Source organism: Mus caroli, unplaced genomic scaffold (assembly GCF_978045245.1).
Source record: "Mus caroli unplaced genomic scaffold, Mus_caroli_1 scaffold_4, whole genome shotgun sequence".
NCBI classification, from domain to species: Eukaryota; Metazoa; Chordata; class Mammalia; order Rodentia; family Muridae; genus Mus; species Mus caroli.
This window is the reverse complement of record NW_028227259.1, coordinates 96,678,355-96,700,827: the sequence shown is the minus strand read 5'-3', so window position 1 is coordinate 96,700,827 and position 22,473 is coordinate 96,678,355. Positions and strand designations below refer to the sequence as shown.

The window sequence follows — 22,473 nt, the reverse complement described above, 5'->3', positions numbered from 1 at the left end:
TGTGCGCATAAGTACATGAATATGTCATGCATGATCAAGTGTGTTTAAAGCCCAGAAACAATCAGTTCTTAATATACAGTTAAATGAGTAGAGGAACTAGGATTCACAGCAGGACTTCTTCAAAGCCCAAGATCTTTCTGTGGAATTCAATGGGTTAAATGCAGCTGGTTTGAACACTTGACAGTGAATTCCACAAACTGAGCCCCTGATTCTCACTGTAGAATGGAATCCTGTCTTCATGACTCCTAGAGCCCTCTAAGTCTTATCCCACCATCCTTCCCTGCTGACACCAATAGGCAAGGTTTTGCCAATAGTTACCCTAGGCGTCAGCTGAGCTCCTGGCACAGCAGAGTTCAATTACATCCACTGTGTTTCAGTATGTGAATGAAGCTAACCTGCATTTGTGTGATTTGGCCCTAGAAATGACACTTATGTGGGTATGCATTTAAAAGGGTGTGGGAGTTAAATCCAGTAATCAGCTATTGAGAGAATTTATCAGGTTTCCTGTTAATCAAGATGCCCCTCCTCGTTTCCACTCCTACCCTCACCCCCAAAGCAGTGGGCATTGTACATGTCATGCAAGTCCTTTACCACTGAGCCATACATATCCTCAGATATCATTGGACAGAAGGAAAATGTCTTCTCAACCTAGCAGAAACACAAAGAGGGTATTCTTCTTGTGTGTCTTCACTGTCAAAGAATACTTGACTCTCAGGGCAACACAGAAAAGAACAGCAGTCGTAGGAGAAATATCAGGCACAGACACATAAACTAACTTGGTAAACATCTATAGTAGCTCGAATATTCTTGCCCTGGGTGTGTGTGTGTGTGTGTGTGTGTGTGTGTATGTATGTATGTGTGTGTGTGTGTCACTATTTGGAGGTGTGGCTTTGTTGGAGAAAGTGTGTCACTGTGCTGTGGGCTTTAAGACCCTCATCCTATCTGCCTGGAAGCCAGTATTCTGCTAGCAGCCTTCAGATGAAGATGTAGAACTCTCAGCTCCTCCTGCACCATGCTTGCCTGGACACTGCCATGTTCCACCTAAGATAGAATCTAATTTTTGATAGTTATTTTAAAAACTGACTTAAAGAGGTAAGCAGATCTCTGCGAGTTCAACTCCACAAGAACAAATGATCGGACCCAAACACTAGCTCTCAGCATACCTCACACCATAACCTGATGTATATAAAAGCCCAATCTGGACTCTCTTTGAGGGGGGTTCCAAGTTTAATAGCTCTATGACCAACAAAATACGATGACTGCAGTAGTTGTCTATGATAGGGCATTAGCTTGCAGTACCTACTGAAATGAATTAAGGATCCAAACGGAAAAACTAGCTACTTAAATATAAGTAATAACTGATAAGAACTAAAATGAAATCCATTTACCACTTGATATTCTCAGACACGAGACGTTTAGTTCTCACCACCTTCTCCCCACGCCAGCCTGTCTTTCAAGGAAACAGCATGGTTTAACCACTTAAGCCTCAACGAAGGCAGTGTCTCAAACATTATCCTCGACTACCTTGGGCTGGTTTCCTACCCTTTCTAGGTGCCAGTCGCCCCTCTCACGTAACAGTTACAGTACCAACCTCACTGCACAGATGAAGGCCACGTCAGTGACTGGCACACAGTAAAAGCCTCATTAGTGTTGGCTGCTTGTAACTTCACAATTCACAGAAAGTCAGCTCTGTCAATTACCCTGGGGCTTGAATAGGTGTTTACTCTCGGGTGCTACCAACAGCTTACTGGCTGTACCCACAGAATCAAGCCTACATCCAACACTTTCGTGTGAGGCACTGATCCTCAGCTACTTATCAACTGCCTGTGCTCTTAACCACCTAGCCGCCGCCTCTGCAGACCCTAAACATTTAACCTAAGTAATGAAGACATATCTCATTCTATCTCAGAGGCAGAAACATCTGGGTGCTTTTTTGCAGCTTTGTGGGGGTTGGGGGCAGCACTTTAAGATGCTTAAGGTCTAGCTGATGGTGAGTGGAACAGTAATGAGCCCAAGGGCTCCATCCCCACCCAACATCCCTTTGTTCTGGAACTGTACTCTTCAAATGAAGAGGAGAAGGGGGTGCAGGGTGCTTCGAGTTTCAGAGAGAATACAAAGGTAGCCAGGGAGAAGCCCCGCCTTATCAAGCTTTGGAGTCACTTTCAGGCCATTCATAGCTCAACATCATGGTCTCGCGCAGTTATTGCTTCAGGCCTCCAAGTGATTCTCGGGATGAGTTGTTTGAGGGAAAGTACCCAACTGACAGCATTTTGAGAAGGATGCTCACAGAGCAGTGCACTCCCCACCATGCCAGAAATAAACTCTGAGGAATTTCGGTTTTAACTCAGATAGCCTGTACAAGTTTACCTTGTTTGAGTTCACTGAAGCAACGAGAAAAATTCTTTATTAACTAAACCTTAACAAAGACCGCAGGTAACAGGAGAATTCTTTAAACTTACAATTCCAAAAAAATTAAAAATGTAAATTTATAGTTCTAATAATAATAAACTTAAGAGTTTATAACACAAGTATTGATACAGTAGGAATAATTTTGTGTGCCCCCCCCCCACACCTCCTCTGGTTTCCTACTGCCAAGCTATTACACCCTGAGGCCCCAAGTTTTGTTTTAACCACAAATAAGGTAAAAGATGAAGAGTATGCATGAAGTTAGCCCACAGGCATCTCTCTAGTCAGGCAGGGACTAGCTGTTGGGCACAGGAGGCAGGCAGCTCAAGAATGTCTTGGAGAGTTGGTGTGAAGCTGAGAATTTCCTGACCATTCCTTCCTTGGCCTCAGAGCCCCCCCTCCCCATTAAATATCAATTACCTGTGGTGTCCCCTTAATAAAAGAGTGCCTAGATGCCATTCTGTGTTCAGTTACCTTCCTAAAAAACAGTTTCTCAAGTAATACAACCAACTTAATTGGGATTTGAAGAAACCTCACTGCTTTTCTAAAACAAAACAGAAAGTCTGCTTGAAGTCTATTTCCCAAGTGACCAGCTTATAAAATATTTAGAGAAAGCAAAGCAAAGAAAGCAAAGCAAAGCATTTGGTCATCCAACCAATTCCCTGAGACAGAATAATGACAGTAACAGGAGATTTGTTTTTTGCCTATGTTTTTCTATCTTTTTCTTTTTCTTTTTCCTTTTCCTTTTCTTTTTCTTTTTCTTTTCTTTTTCTTTTAGACAGGGTCTCTCTACATAGACCTGGCTATGCTGGGACTCACTACGTAGACCATGCTGGCCTTGAAAGGCACAGAGATGCACCTGCTTCCTCAGTGCTGGGATTTAAAGTGTGTAATTCCCCCTCCCCTTTTATACTATCTTTACAATACTGGGAGAGAAGAAGAAATTCCTTGGAGTTCTATGTCGTAAACTACTGTTGTACAAAGTAGTTGAAAAACCTTGTACCTATAGATTTTAAGTGCTCCATAGAATGGAAAACAGTACTGCGGGCTCTGATGGCAGTTACACCACGGAGAGAATATTCCTAGACAGACAGTTCTGAGAAGAAACTGCCTGGGACAACACAGCCAGCAAATCCTCTTAGAAGGATGCGTATGCCTGGGTCTGTGTATGCACACGTTTCAACACACCAGGAGAGGGGATGTTTCCTAAAATTACACACACACACACACACACACACACACACCCCACACCCCTACTTAAAGTATCAAAAGCCGGACCTGGTGGCAAAGGTTTATTTCGACTAGATGTAATTCTGAGAACGAAGGCCTGAAAGGTTCAAGACTAGCCTTGATAGCTTAGTGAGACCCTATCTCAAAAGAAGAGGCCGAGTACCGTATAGCTCGGTGGTTACAGTACTTCCTTGGAAGGAACAGAATCCTGCGTCTTAACTGTCAGAACGGTAACCAACCATAAAACAACTATATAGCTAAAAAACCAAAACAAAAAACCAAAACAACTATATAGACATTTATATATCTTTGTACGGGAACCAGGTAAGGTTAAGAGGGAAAATCGCAGAAACAAACAAATAAAAAACAATATTACTTTCTCAGATTTAAAAGAAAACAAACAAAGGAGAGGTATTCGGGGAGCCCCCGCTAAAGCTGTCAGAGTCGGAGGGGGCCAGTCCTAGGCCAGCTGGCTTGGCAGCACCTACCTGACCTTTCTTGTCGGAGGTGGGAGACGACCTGGACCTCACATGCACAGGGACCGCCAGTGTGTCGGAGCGCTCCAGCAGATCCTCGGCTGACTTGGACTTCCCGGCCTTCCCGGCCACCATGCCCCAGGAGGGCGGCCCGCCGGGTGTCCCGTCCATCCTCTGGACGCCCCTCGGTCCGCAGTTCGCTCCGCTGAGCAGCTGCCTGGGGACCTGAGGGTCCCAGCGTCGTCGCTCCCCGACTAGGCGTCCGCTGGCAAAGGAGCTGCTGCGATCTCGGGGCGCCTGCGGGCCATCCGTGGCCGACGGATGAGGGTGCTCCTTGCGGGGTAGCGCCTCTGGCTCTCGCAGGGAGCTCAGGCTGCAGGCGGAGGCCAGGCCGGGGCCATTGGGCGCCGCGGGGCCGGCCTGGAGGTAGGCGCTCTGTGCGCGCTCGCGCAGCCCGGCCTCCGGCGTGCAGGCGGCTCCTGTGGGCCGCTTGCCGGTCTTGCGCTGGATGTAGTCGGCCAGGGCGCTCTGCTGGAACTGCTTGAGCTCGGGGCCCGACAGGCTGAGCGTGGAGCAGGCCTTGCCGTCGCGCTCGAAGATGCGGCGCCGGTCGGCCACGGTGCTCTCCGAGAAGCGCGGCTGTGCGGGCCTCGGCGGGCCGCAGGGCGCGGGCTCGGCCTCCTCCGAGACCCCTACCTCGTTCATCTTCTCGGGCTCCGAGTAGGAGCGCTTCTTCTGCTCGACAGTAAGGCGGCGGCGTGGGCCTCGGCGGGCAGCCTGGGGTGCGGCTGGGGTCACGCTGTGTCGCTCCCGAGGGGTGTGCGGGGAGGACGAGGGCGCCGCGGCCTCGGGGCTCCGCATCCCCACGTGGGCAGAGGCGGGTCGCGGGCGCCAGGGTCTCGAGTTGGCGGGGGTGCCCGGTTCCAGGTCTCGGCGACGAAACGACGTGGCCCCCAGGACGCGGGACTGGGCATCCTTGATGCTGTTCCTGTAGGCGCGGCTGAAGGGCGCGTCAAGCAGGGGCGACTCGGGGGTGCCGGGCCTGTCCTCCGAGGCTTCCCTGTCCGCCTCACTGTAGAGCTGAAAGGTGCTCTGGCTGCGGAGCAGGCGGGCTTCTGGCCTTGAGGGCTCGCCACCTCGGGCGGGAGGTCCACTGTCCGCAGCGGCCCTCCGGATCAGCTGGCTGCACTGGGGCCGGGAAGCCTCTTCCTGCTTAGCCTCCCCGTTTGGGGGGTTCTGCTCCCCATTGCGCAGGTGCTCAGTGGACTCCGAGAAATGGACGCTGCCGGATTTTGGATCGTCGAGGTCACTGCTGGAAGTACTGGGGGTCGGGCCGGTCCTGCCAGGCCTGTAGCCAGGGCCGTACGCGGCGCTGCCCACGCTCAGGGGTCTGTGGCGCCCCTGCTCGCGTTCCTCTATTCTAGAAACCTTCTCCAGCACAGAGCAGTGGGGCTTCCTGTACTGCGGGGCGGCGGAGCTGCTGGAGTTGCTGGCGCTGAGCCGCCGCTGGCTCGCACCTGATGTCTGCGATGTCTGCGGCAGCGCTGGGGCCGGGGGCTCCTCATACCTGGAGTCTGCACTGTGGACAGAGTCTGCGGCGGCGTTCATTTTCCCCTCGGGCCTCGGATAGGAAACAGATCTGTCCAGGTAGCCCCTGATGTCGGAAGCCCCTGCTTTCCTTCCAGGGTCCTCCACCTTGGACCTGCCCCCAGGGTGAACCTCCAGGGCTTCTCCAAGCTCCACGCTGCTTTGTCTTCTTAGACTCTCTGGAATATTCTGCAGAGATGAGAAGGCTGATCTGGTCCTGCCAGAGTTGCCCAACAGGCCCTGGCCTTGGCCCTCCCTCTCTACTTTCTGCCTGAGGTTGGCATTGTGATCTTCCTGAAAGTCACCCTCCCAGGGCTGAGAGAGCCTGGAAGGCCTCCTGTCGTCACCCACGTGCAGGGCCTGGGCCTGAGGGGACGAGAGACTGTGGTGATTGGAACACGCTCTGCTGGCACCGTGAATGTTCTTTCTCTCGCTGGGATATGGGCTATGGCCGTGGGGAGGTGTGATGTGTCTCTTTAGGGAGGAGTCTTCATTTTCAGGCATTGAAGAAAAATGGACTTTGTAGATGTATTTGGCTGTGGGTTCTGGCCTTTTCTCCACCGGAGTCACCGAGTCGTGTTCTAGGGGCTGACAGAAGGCAAACCCAGGCCTGCTAGCTTCATTTTGATTCCCGTTCTCATCTAAGGTAGCCATCTTGTTACAGGTTCCCTGAGCAGCTGTGTATCCACTCTCTTTGACTAGCGCAGGGTAGACCATGCCATTACTACTCACAGAGGGCTGGGGCACCTGGGCAAAGTGAGGCTCCGGAGAAGGTACCGGGTAGATGCCGGTGGGCAGCAGAGGTTGGCCTGGCTGCGCCTTCTGGGTATAATTATGCTTAGATTTCACTGGGGGGCTGTTCTCTGGACTCCTCTCTGGGACTGTATGCAGCTGATCCTCAGCGAATGGGGTTTTCTGGGAACCTGAAGAGTTTGTCTGGGGCCGGCAGAACCTTTTCTGATCTAGGCTGGACCAGGAGCTGGGACGCTCGCGATGGCGGAAGGCTGCATAGCTATCACTGCGGGTAGGGGGCAGGGGTGCGCCTGCCTTCTGGGGCAGGTTGTCAGTAGCAGTCTCCAGGGAACCAGAACACTGCTGGCTCCAAGACGGGGAAGGCGTTCCCTTGCCCCGAGGAATGCTGTGCCATTTAGCACAGCCCTGACTGTCGGCTGAGGCGTGGGCATCCCTACCTTGAAGGAGCAAGGCTGAAGGGTTCACCTCATACTCTGAAGATACTCCCCTCCGGGTATCGTAGACCGTCTTGACGTAGCGGATGTCTGCCTGCCTCATCCCTTCTAGGAGGCCACCACGGGCAGAAATCATGTCCATGGAACCCGAACGTTCTCGGGCAGAGCCACCAGGGGGTGGGTACTCGAAGATGCTCGAACTGGTGGAGAAGGAGCTGTATGCGGAGTCCCTTTTGTTATGAAGGTGGCCTAGCTGGTCGATGCTGCTCGTGGACTTGGCAGGAGAAAGGAGATGGCAGGGTGGGTATCCGCCACTGGGCTCCAGGCTTTCCATGCTCCCCTGGGAGCTGCACTGGTCAGGGCTCTGCCTCAGATAAGCATGGTCGTAGTTGGAGAGGTCACTGGTCGAAGAGCTGGGAAGAACAGGAGACAAAGCAGTCAGTCCGCTGAGGGGTGGTTTAGTGGGCTCACAGACACAGGGCTCGCCTTATAAATCCACTCTTATGCAAGAGGTTCCGTTTTTGGAAGGGTGGGTAAAACTGGGCCTTATTCGGGGCCGTGTCACCACTAGGACTAATTGCCCAATGCTGTAGTCCTTACGTGCCTCTAATTAATCACCCAGGCTAACCAGAAGAAGAGGGTGGCCTTGGGCACAGGCAGAATGCTGATGTGACTTGCTGTGCTGTAACTGACATTTTGCACAGGCCAAGAAATGAAACGGGGGGGGGGGTGGAAATGAAGAAGGGAAGGGAGAGTGACAGAGGAGAGAGTTTTCTGTCTGTTGTGGATGTTCTCGGGGGAAACGGAGAAAAGCTTAGTAAGCAAACAGGCATGTGGAAGGCTGGGGGGACTTGGGGAGCTCACACACGCGCAGGATTTTAGTTAATATCTTTCCTTTTTAAGGAGTCAAAAGCTAGACTCTGGCAACCTTCCTGGAGTCTTGACGACGATAGTAGGGACGATTTGTTTGTGGGGAGAAGCTAAACACACAGCTGAATGGAGAAATCTACAGGGAAAAAGAAGTTAGAGCCAGAAGAGACTGGTGAGAGAGAGCGGGCAAGGGAGAAAAGCCGGAAGGGAGAGGGAAGCCGGAAGTCTTAAGCCATAGAAGGGCCTTAAGGCTGAATTCCATCACCAAAGCCACCCTCAGCGTGCCTTCAGAAGAGTGAGACTTTTGTATTTCTAAGCTCCTCTGAGTTGAGGAGAGAAAGTCTCAATATTGGCCCTTCATACACCAGAAATCGGCCTTAAAAAAAAAAACCAAACACACCTGTTTGTGTTAATAATAGAGGAGTCTAACTTGCTTGTGTGGGGACTGGGGAGTTTGGGACATCTCTGTAACTTCAATTTCGCTATGAGCTTAAGACTGCTCTAATAATTTACTATAAGGGGCTGGAGAGGTGGCTCAGCAGTTAACAGCACCAGCTGCTCTTCCAAAGGATCTGGGTTCAATTCTCAGCACTCACATGGTGGCTCACAGCTGTCTGTAGCTCAGATCCCAAGAGATCTGTCTCCTTCTTCTAGCCTTGGCAGCCATTACATGAGGTTCAGAGACATACATGTAGACAAAACAACTATACATATCAAATAAAAATACATTATGAAACATGTTTGGGCTGGGAGCATAGCTCAGTGGTAGAGCCCCTGCCTAGCATATGCAAGGCATCAAAAAGGGAAAAAAACAAAAACAAAACAAAAAAACAAACAACTTATACATCAATGGAGAAGCCATATTGCAATAAATAAAAATCAACCAACAATCTCCTCGTGTTAAATATTGTGATTCACTATTCTCCAAAGAAAGGTAAATCCAGAGTTCTTACCTCGGTCTTTCACTTGTAGGTGAAAAGACATTCAAGTGCATTTAAAATCATGTGGCGCATCTCTAGATACGGCAGAAGTAAAGGTGATGTCACAGTGGCAAAGCGTATAATGTTTTATGCTAGAATGGCTCCATAGAATACATGAAGAGCCTCAAAGGACGATGTTCAGAACCGAAACTGGTGATGGAGCAACAAAACACCCCTTGGTCAGCAAGGAGACCCCCTGCTCAGCATTTTAGCTCAACAGAATCTAGTTTTTTCCTCCTCAGAGAAAGTCAACTTACTGAATGAAGAAGCATCCTGCTTTGGGAAGGACAGGAAAGTCTCAAGAGAGAAGAAGAGAAACAGCTTGTGAGGCCGCCAGCTCGGGGAGATTCGACTTGCCCTCAGTGGCATGGTGGACGTTACGGCTAGATTTTACTGAGCTCTCACTTTCCCAGTTTAACAGGTTTATTAAAGTCAGTCCCCTCTGGCCATCTGCAGTTCCTTCAACTACCTGCAGCAGAAGGGGTAGAGGTGACACTTGCAGGGGAAGTGGAGGCAGCTGCCCACCTGAGAGCTGATTCACTCACCAGTTCTATGCACAGAGTAAACACTAATTTAGTCTTCCTCTTAACTGCTGAGAAGCCTTGCAGTCATTCACCAAACATACACACAACTAAGCCAACAGCCAATTGAAACATGGAAAACGTTACCTCCTATGCTTCTCAATGTACAGATGGTGTCTGGAAGTGGGAAGTCACACCTATCTCTTGCCAGACAAGAGCAAGTGGCCAGGGACCTCCTTCCTGTAACAGACCTCGAGTGGACAGCACCACATGGGGATTTTGGAAGCTACTCTCCTACCTGAGTGGACTCTGTCCCTCAGAGCTCCTGTTCTCAGGCTGCCTGAGGAATATGGGGCCCAGTGTTGGCCTCTGGGAATAAGTCTTTCTTTCCCCTGTTACCTGGATCCTGATCCTAAGACGCAGTACTAGAAGTGGGATGAGTGACAACGAGGAACAAAATCTTCAAGCCTGCCACAGTTTCGATGCTAACACAGGCAGCCTTACTGTCAAGGAGTGACCTTTAGTGGTCAAAGTCCTCATCATGGTCTGGCTACTTCTCCAAGCTCTCGGTCTGCTGCTGTCCTGGATCACTGCATTCTAACCTAAGACCCTCCTGGCAATGACTCAAACACATGAGACGCCTACATCCATCTCAGCCAGTGCCTCAGTTTTTGCTGCTCTACCATGAAGCATACTCTTTGCCTGGCTCACTCCCTTTCCTTACTTAAGTCTCCACTTCAGAAGACTTCCAAACATGAGTATCACCTTGGCTCTCCTTACGTCCTGTAACACTGCTTTTATTTTCCTCACGGCACTTAATACCACGTGTACAGCTTGCCTGTAAGAAAGCAACTTCAATTCTATCAACAATGTTTAAAGAATGGAAAGCACACACAACAAAATATTTACTGATTCTGGGGCAGATACAAGCATTCTACTTACTCTACTTTGTGTACTTAAAAGTAATTTTCAGGGGCTGGAGAGATGGCTCAGCAGTTCTTAACTTATTGCTCCTGCAGAGGACCTAGGTTCAGTTCCTAACACTCACCTGGTGGCTCACAACTACCATCAATCCAGTTTCAGAGGATCTGGCAACCTCTTTGGACCTGGGGGTACCAGGTATACATATGGTCCACATATATGCACACAGGCAGAACACCCTTATATTTTCAAAATAAAAATATTTCTCAAAAAATTTAAAAATTTTAAATGTTCAAAACATTATGAAAAGCACACACACAAACACACACAAAATGTATATAGAAATGTCCTGATGGGCACACACAGAACCTTAACTCCTAACGTGATCAAATCTGTTTTCGAAACACTGGTCTAAAATTAAACAAGGTTGTTTACCGCCAGGCTTCTCAGACTTCCATAAACTATTATTCATCTGTTGTCTCTAAGTGGGGAGACACTAAACAGTTTTCTAAACTTCTATGACTCTAGAAACGTTCTGCCAAAGAACACGTAACAGACTCATTTTATGGACGACTCTTTGAGAAACAGTATTATAATTTTATATCTCCTTCAGGGAGTGTGCCCATCACTGGGACCGTTTGAGACACGGGTGCTCGCATATGTCAGGTGAATGCATCTCAGTGAATCCAGTACATTAGTGTCTTGACAGTGCTACTTCAGCCTCTTTTCAGAGACACTATGTGACTCCTCAGTAGCCTCTAAAACTTGAGAATCACTGAGTGGTACCTCTGTAAGATAGCGGAGAGATAGCACCAGGGGCCTGGCAGAAAGCAGCTAACATCAAGTTTCAGGGCAATTCCAAATCCAACCTCACTCCCAGACATGTTAAAACCTGACTAGCCTCTCCTCTCTGTCTTGTCCCTCCTGGACTTCCCATTCCCCTCACGTTCCTCTTTGCATGAGAAAGAGATCCTTAAGTTGGACATAAAATTGGGCTTAGGAATCTAAGTTAAAGCCATCAGAAGGAAGCGGCCAACTGAGCTGGCACACTAGATCACTAGAGGCCACTGAGAGGCTAGAGACGCGCCAACAGTCCTCTCCTAGCTGCAACTGCCATTGTGAGACTGTGAAGAGACTGGAGAGAGGCCCTGTGAGATGCCCTGGGACAGAGCTGCAGAGGTGCCCCTGAGCTAAAGTGGGAGAGGACACGTATACTCGCAGCATTCTGGGTAATGTGAGCTTGCCTTTCTCCTACAGTCACACAGTGCTTTTGTGTCAATAGCCACATCAACATCAAAAGGGCCAGGGGCACTCACCATACAGGCACTGTTCAACCTCTCTAACACACTTACCGGAGGTTAGGATGAAGGGGAGAGGAGCAGCGTGGCCCTCAGAATACTGTACTTTGATGCCACAATGCCCCCACTCCCGAGGCCTGTGGAGCCTACCGCAGTCACTGCAAGCAGGTGTTCCACACACTGACTACAGCAGTTCGATTTCTGATACAGGATTAGTATATTCCTTAGATCACGTTATGAATTGAGATTTAGGGCTTCCTAAGAAAGTGAGGGGCTGGGAGGTTCTAAAGGTTCCCTCCATCCCATGGCACTTTATTAAGACACACCTACGCCCATGTGTGCGCTCTGCTTTACGCTAAGTTCTTTTGCAGGCAGGTTGCGCCAGACTATTACAGTTGTCATGTATGGAGTGTTTGTACCATGTACATGCGTTCCTTTATTTAATGCTCACAATGACCAGGTAATACAGGCATCATTAACTTCATCTTAGAGAAAAGGAAGCCAAGATCAGAGAGTGCTCAGGCTCGAGCACTCAAGACAAGGAGTGAGAATGAGCAAGGTCAAACCCCAAACCTCAAGCACTATGTTATTCCCTCCCGCCCCACCTCCCAACATGCTAGGTACCCACACTTTGCCTTGCAAAGGGGAATTTTGCGGTGTGGGGGTCTAGTCGCTGGAAGAGGTGGCTCAGATGGTGTGAACTGGTCCCCTTAAAGGGCTGAAAAATCTACAATAGGGAAAGGAGGGTCTAGAGGAAGGAAGATAATTAGGAACCACTTCTTCCTGTGGCCTGATGTGTCTTCTAATATGATGGGAGATTTTTATCCTGTGTCTACCACTCAGAGGTCTATGATTTGCCTTTGAGCAAGTCGTGATCCTTAGGGGCTCTAACTGAGTCCTAACAGCCATCATCTGTTAAGTAATCCTCCCAGAAGCCTCCTAGTGGCTTTCTTTAGCACGCATGCGCAAACAAATGCCACTACCTGCATCTCATTTCTATTATGTTTGAAATGATCTTCCACCTCCCTGCCATCGCCCTGTCTCTGTCTGACTCAAGTAGTAATACTGTGTGGACCCTGAGTCCTCAGAGTCGAATGGACGCAACCTTGAACACACAGCTGGTGTGGGGAATCAGGACTCAGCTTGTTCTTCAGTATGTCTGAGTGTCTGGGTTTGGATCCCCTTTCCCCAGTTCCTCTCAGATGCGTGAGGCCCGATTTCTAGAATAGATCCCTTTGTTTGCCACACTCAGGGTGGCTCTGTTCAGTCTTTAACAACCTTAACTAGCACCAGGATGACTAGGAAGCAGAAGTGTAACCCAGTAGCTATGTGCACATACTGTGGCACCTGGCTCAGATCTGTCCTGACTCACATACTGATCAGCTGCCCATACTTGGATTAATCTTTGCACCGTTCAACTTCCTGTTCTGCAAAATACTTATGTGTTCAAGTGGTGCTGCATGCAGAAGAGGGAAATGAAGGGATCACATGAGATCAATGTCATCATGTGTCACTGAAAAACCCTCTATCCTATTCCTTTCTGCTTCAGGGCCATGCTAGACAGATGGCTTTGATGGAAGGAGGAAAAAAAAAAATCAAGTGTAACATTTAAATATAAGAATATCACCAATTTAGCTGTAAATATGAACAGTTTTTGACTAGTACAGACAGGACATTGAAGCACCCAGAAAGGCAGTCTTCAGTTTTTCAAATATGGCATTATAATAGGCATTGAGAAACAGCTGACTGTGAATGGGTTCCATAAATATCTCAAACGACCAGCCATGATCAAACTATTTCCAGTCTCCCAATCTAGTTCAGAATGTGATGTAAGGATGAATCACCCACATAGTTAGCATTTGAAGAGGATGAAGAAAAAGACATTTTGGGGGTAAACATGACCTTTGAAGGAGAGAAATCCTTAGATGCCAGCCGTGGCCACTCACCTGGAATGGTAGCTCTGGTGCCAAGGAGGGCCCATTGTGCCCTGAGATATCTGCATCATGCTGACATCAGGCTGTGTCTCCCCAAATTTGGTGGTATGCCACGAGTGAGGGCGAGTGGCAGGCTCACTACACCTGTGGAGACATAGGAGAGGGACCCTTCAGCACCAGCAGCTTCTCAGCAGAGTCCCCTCATGAAATGAAGTAGCCTAGGTCCCAGCGATCACAAATGAAAGTACTGCTTGCTTCTCCGAGCACTGTGTCCCTTCCGTTTTACTTTCTATTTTGACATCACACAGGAATGCTGCAAAGTTAGTACAACTTTATTTAGGTTTCCTACATGTTGGTATTTTATGCCTTCTGAATATAAGGACATGGATGCCTGGGTCTTCCTGAACCTCTAGCTTTATAGAAAAACAAGAATACTAAAATTCCTTCCTGTTTCCCAAGGGACTTTGCATAGATGCACGGTAAAAAGCATACCGGGGTTTTTCAAGTCCTCTTTCAGAGCCTGGGTGGACGGTGCTGCTATATCACTGTCTCGGAGGAATGGTATGGAAGTCAGAGGCTGCCCTGCATTGACAGCGAATGCTCTAAACCACAGTCTAGAGAACAAAGTGTTCTCCGAAAGACTTTCTCATTTTGCAAGCTGGTGACTTCAACCTTTAAGTATCCTGCCCTTAAAGCACAAAGATCTGATGGAGCCAAGGAGAAAGCGTGGGTATCCTTTAGACTGAACATGAATGAGCTCTACAAGGAGTCAGAGGCACGAGTCAGCTGCTGGGCGGTATTTTTGGCATCAAAGTGAGAGGACCATCCAGGCATCTCATGCTGACAGCTATGAGATTGTGTGGAAATATTTCTGTGGTTTAGAAACACTTTGGGATTCAGGAAGTCCCGTGATAAGATGAAGATGATAGATGCAACGTATCCCAAGCCCTCGCATTTGTTGTGAGCGAGTTGATGGGATAGAGCCAGGGGGACAAGCCTGTTAGCCAGACCTACCTAAAAGGATGGGCAAAGCGGGGAAGAAGTTGAGGGTGGATGACGAAGGGAATGGGAACGGATAGGAGGAAGTACTGATGGAAACCACTCTTCCAGCTCTAACAAGTATTTCTGAAGTATTGGAGTAATTATAAAGACGGGGCAGGGCCAGCCAGGTGGCTCAGACACTGGCAAAAACGCTTCTATACAAAGCTGAAAATCTGAGTTTGACCCCTGGAACCCACATGAGGGTAGAAAGAGAGACTCAATCTTTGACTGAGCCATATGCACCCCCTCCTCTGGGGTGTGCACACATCCACACAAACACATATAACTATTTTTTTTTTAATGTAAAAAGTAATTACCCAGAGATTGGTCCCAGAATTAACTGTGGTCCAGGCACACGGGGTCAGGCCACGGTGGTAAAACAGGGAGCTGCTATAGCACTGACTGTGGTCTGAAACCAGAAGGGCAAACAGAGGCCAAACAGTAGAACTGCCGGGCTGGAATCTATAGAGTAACCAGAGGAACTTTGTGATGAACTAGGAATCGCAGGTGACATTGCAAAAAGTCAAGCCACCCTCAGGTGACTGGCTTGAGGCCATAGCCTGGCTTCTGGGGAACCTGATGCCCAAGGACTAGAAACAAGGGTGTCAAGTACTGAGGTGCTGTACCACCAGCCTACAGCTCTCCAACACCACCCCTGAGCCCCCACCCCCACCAAGAGCTGACTTGACCTTGGAGAAGTGCCAAGTCTGAAGGCTCAAGGGAGACAGGACCTCGGGAGGATCTGAGAGGCGCTCGGTGAGCTGGGACGTACTTGCTCTGTCCTTGGTCTCTTGTTTTTTTATCCTTCATCTTGTTAGCTCAGATAAAGGAAACTTGATTTCTAATCTAGTTCCTAAACCTGATATGACTGGTTTTGGGCTTTGGGTTTTAAGCACATGTAAGTGAAAGTTTTCACCTTGGCTTTCCTTCTGGTTATAATAGGTTATACATGCAACACAACACTGATGGGCCAGGGTTACGCTTTGAGCGTCCAATGTCCTCCTGGGGCTCCCATTTTTGAGAGGCTGTGGGGCCTTTAGCTCTAGACAGAGGAAGTGGGTGGTAATGGCTGGGCCTTAAGGGATTATGATCCAGCCTCACTCCTGGCCGGAGATCTCTGATCCTTTTTAAGTGCCAAGCAACAAGCAGCTTCTTTGCATCCTTATTACTGAGAAGAGCTGGTCTCCGCGGCATGCCTTCCTCACCACAATGGGCTGTGCCCCTCTGGAACTGTAGCCACACTTAAGCTCTCCCTGAAGTTGCTTTTGTCAGAGTATCAGGAACATGAAGGTAACTAAGACATTCCTCCTCCTCCTCCTTCCCCCTGGACACGGGGTGAGCAGCATACATGGCCAGTGTCACTTACTGCCCTGCCACAGGCCTCAAAAGCAGCAAGGCCCTGGACCGGAATTTTCTCAACTGTGAATTGAATAAACCTACCTGTTTACTTATTACGGAGCCTTGCTATGTGGGCCAGACCGGCCTGGAGTACCAAGCCTCCCGCCCCAGACACCAAGCATTGGGATTACAGGAAGAAGGTGTCTGTCAGAGCCTGTTCTTTATAGACTCGCTTTCTCCGGCACCCGTTAAGAGTGATGAATGACTGCACAGTATAGCTCTGTAAGAGTTCACCAAGATCAAAGGCTGTGAGACTCGGGAGTGAAGGATATTCAGGCAGAAGGAATGGCAGAGCCAACGTGGGAGAGCACAGGACGTGGCTCAGACAAGGTACAAGCGGCATGAGCAGCTGGTGGTGCGAGGAGTAGGGAGACAGGAAACTCATCAAAAGTGTCTCACGCTGAGACAGGCTACAGTCTAAGTTTTAGGAATGTACTGCCAATAGCACAGTGAATAAGTTGGATATTTTGCCAGCTGGTATATGAGATGTTGAGGGCCTGGGACTGAGACAGCAGTAACGGGTTTGAGGAAATCAAAGATCTTTAAAGTTATGGAGGCAGAAGAATCCTCATTCTCGGGGACCACTAAGATAGGTGGTGTGGTGGTGGTGGTGATGGTGGCGGTGGTAGTGGTGTGTGTGTGTTTTAGTAAAGAAAGAACAAAGAATGACATGTCCTTGAGGTGAGAATAAGTTTGGAATGTTCAAGACAAGAGTGTGGCCACAGCCACAGAGAGAAGAGCTGATGGCGTGGGATTCAAACCACATGTGACCCTTTGACAGCATTCTGGAAAAAGCAGCAGATGTTTGAATGGGGTCTGAAAGCCAAGACTCAGAGGAAGAGCGGAACTTCGGATGACCCTGGAAGACTGTTATGCACTGGGAAAAAAAAACGAAGAAGGTGTTTGTGGTGGTTTGAATATGCTTGGCCCCTGGGGAAGTGGCACTATTAGGAGGTGTGGCATTGTCGGAGAAAGTATGTCTCTGTGTAGGCGGGCTTTGAGGACTCCTAGAGCTCAAGCTCCGCCCAGTGCATTAGAGACCCTTTTCCTGGCTGCCTGGAGAAGACAGTCTCCTGCTGCTGCCTGTGGATCAGGATGTAGAACTCTTCCAGCACCATGTCTGCCTGGATGCTGCCACGCTTCCCACCATGCTGACATTGAACTAAACCTCTGAAACTGTAAGCCAGCTCCAATTAAATGCTTTCTTCTCTAAGAGTGACCTTGGACATAGTGTTTCTTCACAGCAATGAAACCCTAACTAAGACAGTGACACAACTTTAGCTGAGAAAATAAGCCCTGGAGGGCTTCTGTTGCTGATGCTCTCTGATGAGCTGCTATGACTGCGCCTCGAGGCCTTCCAGGCACACTAGCTTTCCAAAGCATGCCAGCTGTCAACCAGACACAAGTCACAAGCACAAGACACAAAACAATTTAAAACAGATGAGGAAACAGCGGGATAGAATGGCACACACATTGGAACCAAGGCAGAGGAAGTCATTTGAACCAGAGTTTGGGGCCAACTAGGCAACATAGCCAGACCCATTTTAAGACAACACAAAATAGATAAGGAAGACAGCCAACACTACACAATCAAAGTGACGGTATTTCTTAATCCTCTGAGTGGTCTACCTGCCTGTCTACCATTTAGTGTCTGCATGACCACAGAAGACGAAGCCCACCATGACATGTCTGTCAGAATAAATAGTGAGGAATTCGGGTTGAGGGTCTTCAAGATCCCCTTGCCAGCACCGTCTGAACAGGTGGGGATGGAATGCTGACTCTCAGGTTCCGTGTGTGTTGCTGATGGTCTTCCTCGTCTATTTTGTGTTGTTTTAAAATGGGTCTGGCTATGTTACCAGAGTTTTCTGGTTCAAATAACTTCCCCTGAGTCGGTCCCAAGGTGTGTGCCACTGCATCTGCTTTTTTTTCATCTGTCTTAAAAACTGACAGGCACATAGAAATGTATTCACATTAATACAAAGATTACCTTACTCATGTATGGACTCATGACCAAACTTAACAAACTGTTAGCCCTTCCACATATTCACTTTAATTGTCTTTTGAATAGACAGTAAGTTCACAAGGAAAAAAAAACAAACAAAAACCAAGGTATAGTTTTGCCCTTCAGACCCCATTTCTCCCCCATCCCATTGCTAATTTCTTATATAGCTTTTCCCAGGACCCCAGGATCCCATTATGTAAACACAAACCTATATAAAGGTGTTAGGGTGGGGCCCACAAGTAGGGAGCTTGACCAGTATGCACAAATCCCTGGATTCTACCCCCAGTACCAAACAGCAAGAGAGATAGATTGGTGGGAAGAAAGGTATTTATCTGCAGTAATACGACCCCAGGGGAACATACAGTCCTTTCTGGATGGGGACGTTCTTTTTATTATATGTCACATGCTCACAAAGTACACTGGGGACTTTTGCTTTGCTGACTGAATCAAGAGAGTGAAGCCTGCTAACAACGGACGGATAGATGACTAACAGGTAAGGTAATCCCCTTTCCTTGTACTGGGTCTCACCACACTGACCCACAACCGTCCACACATCTCTTCCCTCCCATGTAGTTTATTTCTCCTCACCCTCCATCCTGAGACATGTTTATAGACGAACACATAAAAATAGTATAATTAAACAGAGGGGATTTGCAATGGTTTGTTTTTAACTTAGTCAAAATGTACCAAAATGTTCTTTTTCTCAATATTTCAATCCTGCTCTTTCCCCCTCAACACACAAACACACACACATACAGACACACAGACACACATACCCCTCTACTGTGTATGCTGCCCAAACCTCTCTGTCGGCACAGCTAGAATAACCCAAAGACTGTCAGTTTGGAAGCCTGGGAGAGCCCAAATAGCAACCAAAATATTTCAGATTTAAGCAAATTACTGTTATACAGCGCTTTATAAATATCCAGTTGCATTTGTGTGTGTGTTTGTGTGTGTGTGGGGGGGAGCACATTGCTCTATTAATAGAACTGTTATCAAACTCATTACACTGAAGAAGTTGAAATCCCTTTCGGAGTAAATCTATGCACAGTGCTGGGGCTTTCTCTTCATTATTCTCTCTCTCCCCATTAAAAGCAGAGAATACAAACAAGAAGCTGAAGAGATAAGAAAAAAGGTAAATACCACTCTAAAAATAGTTAAGGGAAATGTATTCTTTAAAAATCATACTAAAAAAACCTACCTGTTCATTAAAATAAAGTTTTAACATAACTGGGACCCCAATAAAAAGGACAGCCTAGGTCTGAGGGCAGAGCAGCTGAAAAATTGGAAACTTCTAGAATACCAGCTCCGGCTCCTTCCCTACCTACCAATATTTCCATACTAAAATTTACAATAACAGGGAGGAGTTTCACCAACACAGCTGGCTAACACAGGACCCGCCATCAGGATAATAAGAGTGAGCTCTCAGTCACTTTCCGAGGACAGAATGCCAGATAAGACCTGAAAAACCAGCCCTGTGGTCTCTGGCATCAAGGGCCTTTCTGAATGTGCACACTTCAGAGCTTCTCTTACCATTTATGTGGCCCGGCAACAAACAGCAACCAGGATGAAAATCAATAGGCAAGCCGGCCAGAGCCTTAGGTCATTACCCAGATACTCCATTCACCTGTTCTTTGCCTAGGCATGCTGCCTGCGCCAAAGCACCCCCACCCCCGGATCGGGGCGCCGCACTAAGTGTAACTGACAGAACTTTAAAATCACAATTTTAGAGGGTAGAAGCAGGATTGAAAAGTCTGTGAGGGAAGGGAAGGGAAGAAAGGAAGTGGCCAGGCTCTCAACGGTGCCAGAGTGCAGTCATGCACAGAGGTCCAGTGAGCCAACACTTCCTTTCATGGGCAAAGATGACTTTAAAGCTTAATGAGAAGGCTGGATCTTTCCCTTAAAATCGGAAGATACTCAGAGCTTCCCTCTGCTCCTCTCTCCTTACCTTGTATGTAAAGGGGCTGGCTGGGGGGGGAGGGGGGACGACTTCCACACAGGCTGGACCTGGCTAAAGAAAGTACCTCCAGACTGTTGACATCTTAACTCTTAAGAGCGAGGAGAAAAAGGTGGGTGTAGTCGGATGCCCAAACCAAAAGCAGACCAGAACATCCAAGGCCTGAGAGGTCCACAGAAGGTGTACTGTCCGTATCGCAGGAAGCTTAGGAGTGCAGAGAGAAAGGGGAACTGACTGGAGGAATCTCTGAAGCTAATGACTGGGAGAAATCCCCGCAAACACATATCAGGGCACAAACCACAAGTCCAGGAGCTCAGTGAACACAAGCAGGACCAGGTCAAATGGCCCCACGGAAGCAGGCATGTCCACACTACGGAAAACTGACAGAAAAAAGAGAAAGGCCAGCCGTGGTGATCCCAAATCCAGGCTCAGGCCTAAAATGCAATGTGCCACAAATAAATACAAAAAAAAAGGAAGAAAAAAATGGGTTGGTCTTTAAGGGAAGGAGATAGATTAATGGAAGATAATATGATTAAAGTACATTATATGTACTTTGAAATGTACACAAGTGGAAAAAGAAACTGTAAAAGAATACCTTTATTATTATTATTATTAGCACATCTGAGAGAGGTCTAGAGGAGAGAATTTACCCATGGCAGAGCAAAAGGTAAGACTGGCACATACCATCCCCTCAGAAGCCATGTAGGCCAGAAGGGAGCAGAGGGAGGTATCAATTGTCCAGAGAGGAGGCAGCGAGGGGGGGGGGGGGACTGTAGGCAAAGCATGGTGGCAAGATATGTATGACATGCCCTATTACCCAGGAGGTGGTGGGGCACGCTTTTAATGCCAGCACTCAAGAGGTAGAGGCAGGCTGATCTCTGTAAGTTCGAGGTCAGCCTGGTCTATAGAATGAGCTACACAGAGAAACCCTGTCGAAAGGGGGGGGTGTGTGTGCCCTAATTAATACCATTATCCTGCATGCTGTATAAAAGCATAATACAAAAAAATTGCAAAAAACAGAGTTCAGAGAAAAACTTAAGCAGCCTTGAATTCTCTGCCATGTAGAGAGAGCATCTTCGCAGGTGACGAAGTGTTACACTACTGTAACCCCAGCACTTGGGAGATGGGCAGGGGAAGCAGGAGTTATGGTTATCCTCTGGCTACACAGTTTGAGTTCAAGGCCAGCCTTGAACGTGCTATTCCGTGAAGGAGAAGGCAGATGTGGCGGTACACACAATGTCAGCCCTCGGGGAGACAGATGTGAGGTGCACTGGAAAGTAAGGCCCTCCTTTTGAGAAGTAAAAGAAATACTCACTTTCAGATAAACAGAAATTGTCATCGGAAAAAGCAAAAGCTATTCGGGCCAGAAACTCATCTGCATAAAAAGAACATCCGAGGAGGAATGAGCAGAAGCAAAATGAGATTTAAAAACTTCCTTTCTGGGCCGGAGAGATGGCTCAGTGGTTAAGAGCACTGGCTGCTCTTCAACCACATGGTGGCTCACAAGCACCTATAATGAGACCCAATGCCCTCTGAAGATAGCTTCAGTGTACTCATATAATTAAAATGAATTTAAAAAACAACAACTTCCTTTACTTTACACGAAGGTTGGCAAGAGAGCATTGGGGAGGACTTGGAACTGGTCTGGCCCAGTCCCTCCTCCTGGGAGCACAGTTCTGAAAGTTCACCAGGAGCTGCAGTGGGAACTTGAAGGAGGAGCAGAGGGCACTGGCTGATTTGAATGAGATAAAAAGACAGACTAGGCAGATAAGCCATGAGAAACTGAGTAGCCCTGCGTGTAGACAGCAGAGTGGTTGGAAATTCCCAGACAGAAGTATTAACAGCACGCTGGACTGTGTAGGGCGTTTTAACTAGGCTGAAACTTTAACGTGTAGTTGAATATGTATTTTAAAAAAATACATATTCTTGAGAACTTAGAAAGTAGGATGATTATGGTGAGTCTGGGGCCAGCCAGACTACACAAGTCAACCTGGGCTTCGTAGTGAGAACTTGTCTCAGGAAAACATCAATACAAGACCAACAAAACAAAACAACAACAAAAACAAACAAGCAAACAAAACAAGAGGCCAACCAACCAAAGAACAACAAAACAAAAGTTAAAAAAAAAAAGAGGCAAGAAAACAAAACCCTGATAGAACACACCATAAAAGACATCAGAAAGAGGTTCTTGAGTTAGAGCCCTACCATAAAAGACCTTGAATCTCATTCCAACAGTGTTCACTTACCCTGAGCAAACAGAATCATCTCACAGAGCAACCCCCTTCTGGTACGGTACTCAGGAGCAGGGGCAGAAAGCGAAGTCACCCTCAGCTTAGGCTCCACCCACGGAGGCGGGGCTCCCCAGCAATTCCCTTCCCCCCGGCAGGTGAGCTTGCAGTTAAAGGGCAGGAACCGCCAGCGCTCAGAGCAAGTGGGAGGGACTCTACTCCTCAGTCACCTAAGTAAATGGACCAAGAAGAAAGGGTGGCCCTTAGTACTTTTCCTGGGAAAAGCCAGTACACCACTTTGAAATGCCAGGCAGCAGGAGGAGGGACGCCTGGGGAACCTGTCCTGGAGGATGCATCAGAAGTAAAAGCAGGAACTCCTCCCACCGTTTGTGAACCCTGAGTGCTCGCTGCTGCAGCTTTGGAAGCATCAACTCCCA

At 48.2% G+C, this 22,473-nt stretch overlaps 1 protein-coding gene across 6 annotated transcripts in view; it reads right to left on the bottom strand.

Annotated features, from left to right (window-relative positions):
• Shroom3 (shroom family member 3) overlaps positions 1–22,473 on the bottom strand; it is a 287,935-nt gene that overhangs the window by 17,590 nt on the left and 247,872 nt on the right. For 5 of the 6 annotated variants that reach the window (XM_029477237.2, XM_085836881.1, XM_085836883.1 and 2 more), the window contains 2 exons: positions 13,423–13,554; positions 4,125–7,299 (listed from right to left, as the gene is read on the bottom strand). In XM_029477237.2, the coding sequence (XP_029333097.1) occupies positions 4,125–7,299; positions 13,423–13,554 (3,307 nt within the window). Of the gene's footprint in view, positions 1–4,124; positions 7,300–13,422; positions 13,555–22,054; positions 22,172–22,473 lie in introns of those variants that run through there. The other variant, XM_029477238.2, reaches the window with a different exon arrangement.